The sequence below is a fragment of the Rutidosis leptorrhynchoides genome, chromosome 7 (assembly GCF_046630445.1).
Source record: "Rutidosis leptorrhynchoides isolate AG116_Rl617_1_P2 chromosome 7, CSIRO_AGI_Rlap_v1, whole genome shotgun sequence".
Classification (NCBI taxonomy): Eukaryota; Viridiplantae; Streptophyta; class Magnoliopsida; order Asterales; family Asteraceae; genus Rutidosis; species Rutidosis leptorrhynchoides.
The window spans coordinates 106,882,661-106,891,884 of NC_092339.1; the positions used below are offsets into that span (position 1 = coordinate 106,882,661).

A 9,224-nucleotide genomic window follows, 5' to 3' on the forward strand; every position below is an offset into this window, starting at 1 on the left:
TGTCTTAAACTGTGTATGAAAGAATGGTGCAGGGACCAACAAAGTAAATTAAATATTTAAATTTTAATAATTAGTCATTTAAAAAGGGAAAGATAATAATAATAATAATAATAATAATAATAATAATAATAATAATAATAATAATAATAATAATAATAATAATAATAATAATAGATGATAATTAATACTTAATAGTAAGTAGTAATAATAAATAATTATAACATATATATATATATATATATATATATATATATATATATATATATATATATATATATATATATATATATACACGTATTATGAAATATATAATAAATAATAATAAAAATAACTATAATTTATAATAATAATAAATAATAATAAAAATAATTATAATTAATAATAACATTAATTATTAATAATTATAATAATTAAGAATAATATAATAATAATAATAATAATAATAATAATAATAATAATATATGATAATAATAATATAATAATAATTATTTAATAATAATAATAATATTATTATTATTATATAATAATATTATAATAATAACAAATAATAATAATAATAATAATAATAATAATAATAATAATAATAATAATAATAATAATAATAATAATAATAATAATAATAATAATATAATAATAATAATAATAATAATAATAATAATAATAATAACAATAACAATAATAATAATATATATAAAAAATACTTGACAAATATTTGAAAAAAAATCAAAGGTGTCAATCACATGTTCATTGAAGCCAAAACCTTACCGTTGGCTGGTTAGCTGCCCAAAAACTTAAAAAAAGTCATCCATTTTCTGATAATTTTATTACTTTATTTAAATCCAACGGAATAATTTTACTAGCCGTTGATTTCAAATATATTACCCCTTCTTCAGACACACTTTCCCCAATTATTCTGTCCCTCTCTCTCTTCATTGGTTCTTCTTCTTCTGTCTAGTTAATGCACCCAAATTAATATCAGATCTTAAGGGTGTAATTTAACTTTAAAGGCCCCTAATCTGCTACATTGTAGGGTGCTTTTAAATTCTCGGTTTCTTGATTAATTTTCTTGAGATCTTGTAAATTGGGGTTTGATTAATTTCTCCGGATTTCAGATTATTTTTTAAATCAATGGAGATTTCAGTTGATAACAACAAACCCTCAAATTTGCAAGGTAAATGCTTTATCATTATTTAAAGTTAGATCAAGATTTACTGGCAGCTTACATGTTTGAAACTTTATTAAAAACCCTAAATTTGAATTCTGTCTTTGAATCTGGGTTTTGGTTTGATTTTGATATTGACGTGTGTTAGAGTTATTTGTATGCACAAATATTGTTTCAAATTAGATCAGGATTTTTGAAATTTAAGAACCCCCTAAATTTGAATCTAAGAATGATTCTTATAAAATTGGGATTTTTATTCTTATATAATTAGGTCACGTTTTCTTGCTCTATCAGTTTACAATTTTTAATCTGAAAACCCTAAATCTTTAAAACTATAACTGATTATTGTTGTTTATGAATTGGGATTGTTTCTTTTTACATATGTTGACCTTAATCTGTGTTTTAATTTGTGAAGTAAAAGGAGAGAAGATGGTTACCAGAAAATTTGGTGTTGAAATTAGTCATAACAACAGAAGACCTTTAGGTGCAATTAATCAGAATGGGGGAGCTCAAGTTTATCCTTGTGCTGTCAACAAGAGAGGTTTATCACAGTATGTATTCTTTAAATTTCTTACAAAATTAATTATTTTAAACATAAATTGCATTATACTATAGACATGTATATGATTGTTTGAGCTGATATTTACTATACTTCGATCTTTAGAACAAACGGAAACAATGAAAACAATGTACCGAATCAAGTTCATAGACCAATCACAAGGTAATCTGACCTTGACCCATTACAAATTATACATCTATTTTTCTAAAGCCTTATAGGGATTTTGGTATATTCAGAACACTGATTTAGTTGTTGTAATAATTGTGACAGGAAACTTGCTGCTCAAATTGCCAACAAGAAACAATGTTTCCCTCAGGTATATTCAGAATGCTAATGAACTTAACTACATACACATGAAAATTGTTCTTTAGAATAAGCTGATTTTTAATATATTCAGGATATTTTGAAGCAAAAACAATCAACCGAGAGTTTTAAGGTGTGGGAAGATGTGGAGTATCAACCCGAGCCCATGTCGCTCGAAACAACAGAACCTCAAAAAGATCATATGGTATTGATCTTTGTTCGTGTCTTTTGTGCCCAAATAAGAACCCCTTTTTATTATTATTTTAAACTTTAATTTAAAGTTTCAAAATTTTCTTAGCAGGAGGTTGAAATGGAGGACATATTTGAAGAATCAGTCGTGGATATCGATATCTCAGACACCAAAAATCCCCTAGCAGTTGTCGAATATGTCGAAGATCTATATTCTCATTATAGAAAGACTGAGGTAACTTTTTATATTTTTTCAAAAATAGAAACTTTTTATATTTTTTTCGGTCCCACATGATAACTTAAACGGGTTACTTAAATTGCAGAGTTATGGCATGGTTTCAGCAAATTATATGTTAACACAGCAATCTGATATCAATGAGAGGATGAGATCTATACTAATTGACTGGCTCATTGAGGTAAATTCAAAATTTCTTCATATTTATTTTACATTTTACTAATTACTGACAACTAGTTATTGATAAAAGTTTACTGTGAAATTATATCAGGTGCAGCATAAGTTTGACCTTCAGCATGAGACGTTGTTCTTGACGGTTAACCTAATAGACAGGTTTTTGGCTAAGCAAAATATGGTTAGAAAGAAGCTGCAATTGGTTGGTTTGGTTGCAATGCTTTTGGCTTGTAAATATGAGGAGGTTTCGGTCCCTGTTATTGATGATTTGATTTTCATCTCAGATAAAGCTTATTCCAGAAGTGAAATTCTTGAAATGGTACAGAATGTTGGTTTTTTTGCTTGATTTTAATATTGTTTTATCTATTATTTATGTCTACATGGAGTAAAATTCTTGAAATACAACCAACAATCAAACATGTTCAACACACTTCAATGTTGTAAAGTAACTTCATTACTAAAGTTTGTTATAAAGTATGAAATTTTTAACAAAAAGTTTGGAATTTGATCTTATAAATATATCAAGAATTAAAAGTTTGAAACTTTTCATTGATTTTGATATTGTGTGCTTTGGGACATAGCTCAAATTTGTTTAATTATTGAAAATTTATAGGGAAATTTTTGATATGGAAGAAAAAGTTTGAAACTTTTCATTGATTTTGATATTGTGTGCATTTGGGACATGGAAATGGTACAAAATTTAAAGTTTTTCACGTTTCTTTGCAGGAAAAGTTAATGTTGAACACATTGGAATTCAACATGTCAGTTCCAACCCCATATGTGTTCTTGAAAAGATATCTTAAGGCGGCACAATCGGAGTCAAAACTGGAGCTAATTTCATCTTTCTTGATGGAGCTTTGTCTCGTAGAATACGAGATGATCAAGTTTGCACCGTCATTGTTGGCTGCAGCTTCAGTGTACACTGCTCAATGCAGTCTTTATGGGCTGAAACAATGGTCTAAGACATGTGAATGGCATACAAATTACTCTGAAGATCAGCTTCTGTAAGCACTAATCTTTCTTGATTTACTTCAATTAATTTCCATCTTTACATATAAATCAGATCTATACTTTATAAAGCACTTATGAATTAATGAAATTTCACTCAGACGAACTATCCCAACAGACAAGTTTTTTGATTTCACATTGTATTTGATAATTTTGGTCTGGACCCATAAGTATATAAGTCTTGATTTGGTTATAACAAATTATTTATGAATTAACATGGAGTAAATAATTAGCAAGTTCACAACTTTCTTGAATGATGATCATCATACATACCTTTAAATTATTAATATTGTATTACTGATTTTGTTGAATTTTTGAATCTTGTTAAAGGGAATGTTCAAGGATGATAGTAGAATTCCACCAAAATAATTAGCAAGTTCACAACTTTCTTGAATGAGGATCATCATATATACCTTTAAATTACCAATTATTGTATTAAAATCTCTGATTTTGTTGAATTTTTGAATCTTCTTAAAGGGAATGTTTCAAGGATGATAGTAGGATTCCACCAAAATAATTAGCAAGTTCACAACTTTCTTGAATGATGATCATCATATATACCTATAAATTATTAATTGTTGTATTAAAATCTCTGATTTTGTTGAATTTTTGAATGTTTTTAAAGGGAATGTTCAAGGATGATAGTAGGATTCCACCAAAAGGCGGCAACGGGGAAATTAACCGGGGTGTACAGAAAGTACAACACTTCAAAGTTTGGGTATGCAGCAAAGTGTGAACCAGCAAATTTTATCGTACAAGAGACCCAATAATGAAGAAATGAGCATATGTTGTAGTAGTTCATATACTAACTAACATAATGCAATTCAACTGATGAAATTCTTATTCTGTTGGTGGTGGTGGGTGATTTAGAAGAAATAATATAGCAACTTTTCCCTTGTTGCCCTTAGTAATGTTAGGGGTTGGACTAGGGTTAGGTTAGTTAGTTTACTTACATGGTGGTTCAGGTTTTCTGAACAACCTAAAGCCTAATTGTTCATGTTTTTTTTTTTTTTTTTTTTTTTTTTTTTTGAAAAGCAAGAAATTATCATTATCATTACTATAAAAGTGGATTACAAAGGACCTATATAAACTAAACATCGAGAGTTTCGGTAATCTAAACTAATGGAACAATGGGAATTATGACGAGCTAAAAAGATACAAATTACGAGTGTATGAGCGGCTATTGGACTTGTAATCAAGCAGGGGGGGAGAAGGAGCTAACAGTGATGAATTCGACAACAAAGTTGGACCCAACCATCCCATTTAATCAAGCCACACATAAACCAATAATTTGACCTTTTGGATGATACTCTGATGTACGTTCGGAAACTCATCCAACTCCAACCCGTTGTGGTGGAGAAGAGACATAAAACGAGGGATTAATTAGCCATTGATGCCATTCCATTGATTTCTTTTTTGCCCGTTTTGAGATCCAGCTAAAGGATAGTGTTTGAATTTCGGAAATGATGGTTGCGGGGACCCATTCCTTCTTTGAGAAGACCATTAAATTCCGGTATTTCCAAATTAGGTAGCAAGTGGTCCATTTCGTGGCTTGCCAAATGTAGTTGCCGATAACATTACTTGTGAAGGATTGGTTATTAATAATTGCATCATCTAAAGACATGTTCGAAATAGGCAGTTGGTTCCACCAGTTTAGTACGTATGTCCAAATGAGGGTAGATTTGGTGCAATGGACTAGGATGTGTTCGGTGGTCTCGATTTGGTTGTTACATAGTGGGCAAAGTAAGGTGTCAAGGTCAATTCCGCGATTATCGAGTTCCGCTCTAACCGGAATCCTATTTTGCATGGAACGCCAAATAAAAATGCCTACTTTTTGGGGGATGAGTTTGTTCCGTGGTAAAGATAAGGTGGATGCATTCTGACCGTATTTTAAGTTGTTGATTATTTTCGTGAGTGAATAAGTTGTGAAAGTCCCGGAGGTATCTAAAGTCCATTTCCAGGAGTCGGGTTTGTCGGATAGTGAGACGGTTGTGACTAAGTTGTTGAGTTCCATAAGTTCGTTGGAGGTTCGGCCAGTAGGTGTTCGTGACCAACACCAATTACCTTGATTAAAAGTGTTGTTAGATACAATTCTGTCCGCGACCGTTGAGTTTTTGTTTGTTTCTAGCATGTAGAGTCTTCGGAATTGGGAGCTAAAACGTTCGGATCCGCACCAAGTATCATTCCAAAATTGGATGCTTTCACCGTTGCCAATGTTTTTAGCGAAAGAAGTGGAGAATCCAGATCCTAGATTATCCGCAATCTTACCGGCTTTGATGATCTCTTTCCAAATGGTACGTCCTGAAACATTAAAACAAGAAACATTAGTGTTTAACCCTCCCCCCGCCCCGTAGATGCTTGAGATAATTTTGACCCATAAAGCATTTTTTCGTTTAAAAACCGCCACCACCATTTACAAAGTAGTGAGATATTTTTGCTAAAGAGGGAAGCAACGTTTAAGCCTCCTTTGTCGTGTGGAAGTAGAATTTGATCCCATTTAATCCAATTAATTTTATTATCAGATTCAGACCCACCCCAGAAAAATTTACGTCTTTTGCTTTCGAGTGTCGTAATGATGGTATTCGGGGCGTGAAAAAGGGAGAAGTAGTATAGTGGGATACTACTGAGGATGGATTTGATTAAGGTCAAGCGACCACCAAATGAGATGGTTTTTGCTTTCCAATCAAAAAGCCTCTTGTCAAATTTTTCGACAATAGGCTTCCAAGATGAGACGTTGGATGTGGGAACTCCGATGGGGAGTCCGAGGTATATGAAGGGGGATGTGCCGGCCGAACAATTTATATAATTGGCCATTTGAACTGTTTCGGTTTTTGGGACGCCTATCCCGTATAGATTACTTTTTTTGAAATTAACTTTTAATCCTGAGATTTTTTCGAAACATTTGAGAAGTTTGGAGATATGTTTTGCGTTTCTTTTGTTCCATTCACCGAAGAAGATAGTGTCGTCGGCGTATTGTAAGTGGGTTACACATATGTTGTCACGACCAACCTTAAGTCCATGAAGGTGTCCATTGGAAAGTGCCCTTTTGGTCAAGATATTAAGACCTTCGGCAACTATGATGAAGAGGAATGGGGAGATGGGGTCTCCCTGTCTAATCCCACGTTCCGGGATGAACTCTTGAGTGGGGGAGCCGTTGATGAGGATTGATATCGAGGATGATGTGAGACAAGCACGTATAAAACTGATCCATTTAGGCCCAAATCCCATACAGTGCATAGTGTTGAATAGGAATTCCCATTCGATACAGTCGAATGCTTTTTCGAAATCGACTTTGAAGACGAGTCCTTTTTGTTTTTTGCGTTTTAGCTCATCTATGATTTCGTTTGCAATTAATACACTGTCAAGTATATTTCTACCTTTTAGGAATGCCGTTTGTTCGTTACCTACTACCTTGTGGATTACCTTAGATAGTCTGTTTGATAATATTTTAGTTAGGATTTTGTAGTAACTTCCGATGAGGCATATGGGACGGTATTCGTTAAAACCTATTGGGTTGGGTTTTTTAGGAATGAGCGTGAAGAATGAGGCGTTACAACCTTTGGAGATTTCGGAAGTGGTCCAAAACCAATTTAGGGCATTGGTGAGGTCGTTTTTGATTAGGACCCAATGTTTTTTGAAGAATTTCATATTAAAACCGTCGGGGCCTGGGGCTTTGGAGGATTCACATTCCATGAGTGCGTCCCAAATTTCTTTTTCGTTAAATTGAGATTCAAGAAGAATGTTGTCGGATTGTGAAATATAATCGAGGTGCGGGGCGTTGTCGAAAGAACAGTGATTGTTAATTTTCTTGGATTTAAATATGGAATTAAAATATGTGAAAGCTTCTTGTTTTATTGTGTTCGGGTCTTCAGACCATACTCCATTTTTTGAGACTCCGCGGATATTATTTTTGTTGGCTCTACGTTTGATGAAGTTATGGAAATATTTAGAGTTTTCGTCGCCTTCGAGGGCCCATTTAATACGTGATTTTTGTTTTAGCATTTTTGTTTTTATCTTTTCTTTTTCATTGTGTAACATTTTTTCTTCAAACCAATTATTTTTTTCAATATCGGTTAATGTGCGGGATTCGGCTGTTTCTTCCCATTTACTTGCAGCCCTTAGGTGGTTAGCGATTTGGGTGTCGATGTTATCAAGTTGGGAGCTATGTCTTTTTAATTCCATTTTAACGTTTTTTAATTTGTTACGGAAGATACAATCGGGACGATTACCATTAACCGGGGTTAGCCATGCAGTTTTAATTATGTTATCAGCATCTTTTAATTCAAGCCATGTGTTGAAGACTCGAATGGGTTTGGGTCCAAAATCGATGAATGAATTTTTTAGTATTATAGGACAGTGGTCGGATAGTTCACGGTCGAGTGCTTTAGAAGTTATGTTGGGCCAGATTTTTAGGATTCCACTTGTGACCAAAAAACGATCGAGTTTGCTAAATTGCATTCTTTTTTCACAAATTCGTGTGTATTTTTTGCCACCTAAAGGGATGTCGATTAGACCGGTGTTATTAATGAAGTAATTGAAATTATCTGCCCAAACTTGATTGAATTCACAATTCATTCTTTCATTTTTATTTCTAACTTCATTAAAGTCACCGAAAATAATGAATGGAATGTCAAGTGAATTAGTGAGAGAAGATAATTCATTCCACATTCTTAACTTTTTTGGATTGGAGTGTGGACCGTAAACATTGATGATAGCGATTTCCGTGTCATATCCCGCCCATGTGCCTTTTATTGCTAAAAAGAATTCGCCTTCGATGGCTATGTCAAAATTGAACGAATTAGTGTCCCAAATAATCATGATACCACCCGACGCTCCTAATGAGTCTTTTTGAACGAATTTAAAATCGGAATTTCCCCAAAACGAATCGATTATGTTATCTTGCGTTTGACCAACTTTTGTTTCTTGAAGTCCTAGGATAGTAGGTTTTTCTTTATTACAGATACGTTTTAGCCATTCTATTTTACTTTCTTGTCCAATACCACGAACGTTTAATGAGATTGTACACATTTGAGGGTTATTAATGAACGAAAGATTTGGACGAGGGGTTAGTTTTTGTTCCACCGAATGCCAATGGTTTGGCCGAAATCATTTGTTCCAAGGCTACTTTCTAAGGTTGTGTCAGGATTTTTCTTTTTACTTTTTAAGGAATCGGATGTTTTCTTTGATTTGTTAAGAACGGAGGTTGAGGGTGGTTTGCCTCTTTTTGATAGTTGAGATAATCGAATCTTTTGACCGCTTCGGGCTATTTGTTTAAGTTGGGGGAATTTTAATTTGGAACCTTTGTGTGTATCATTTTTATTATTAGTGGTGTTATCAATGGGTTGATTTGAAGAGTTGGGTTCGGCTAGTGTGCTTGGGGTATCATCGTTTGGGGGCTCATTGGTTTTAGACTTTTCATTTTGTTTATTGGACCCGTTTTGTGACATGGGTTCGTTTTGAGTCATGGTTTCAATGGTTTCACTCTGATTAATGGGCTTCGATTGGTTGTGGGGTACGATGGCTTCGGTATTAAAGGTTCTACTCGGGGTGTCTAGAATGGGCTTGGTACCTATGATGGGCTCATGATGTATGTT

General features: G+C 33.0%; 1 protein-coding gene across 1 annotated transcript; it reads left to right on the forward strand.

The window, feature by feature from the left end:
* The first annotated feature begins 1,019 nt into the window (after positions 1 to 1,019).
* Positions 1,020 to 4,614, forward strand: LOC139858105 (G2/mitotic-specific cyclin-2-like). Its single transcript, XM_071846961.1, has 10 exons — positions 1,020 to 1,171; positions 1,578 to 1,713; positions 1,827 to 1,883; positions 1,992 to 2,037; positions 2,119 to 2,229; positions 2,323 to 2,448; positions 2,537 to 2,629; positions 2,720 to 2,941; positions 3,349 to 3,626; positions 4,256 to 4,614. The coding sequence occupies exons 1-10, from the start codon at positions 1,129 to 1,131 to the stop codon at positions 4,398 to 4,400; spliced, it is 1,257 nt and encodes a 418-aa protein (XP_071703062.1). The 5' UTR covers positions 1,020 to 1,128; the 3' UTR covers positions 4,401 to 4,614.
* Positions 4,615 to 9,224: the final 4,610 nt, after the last annotated feature.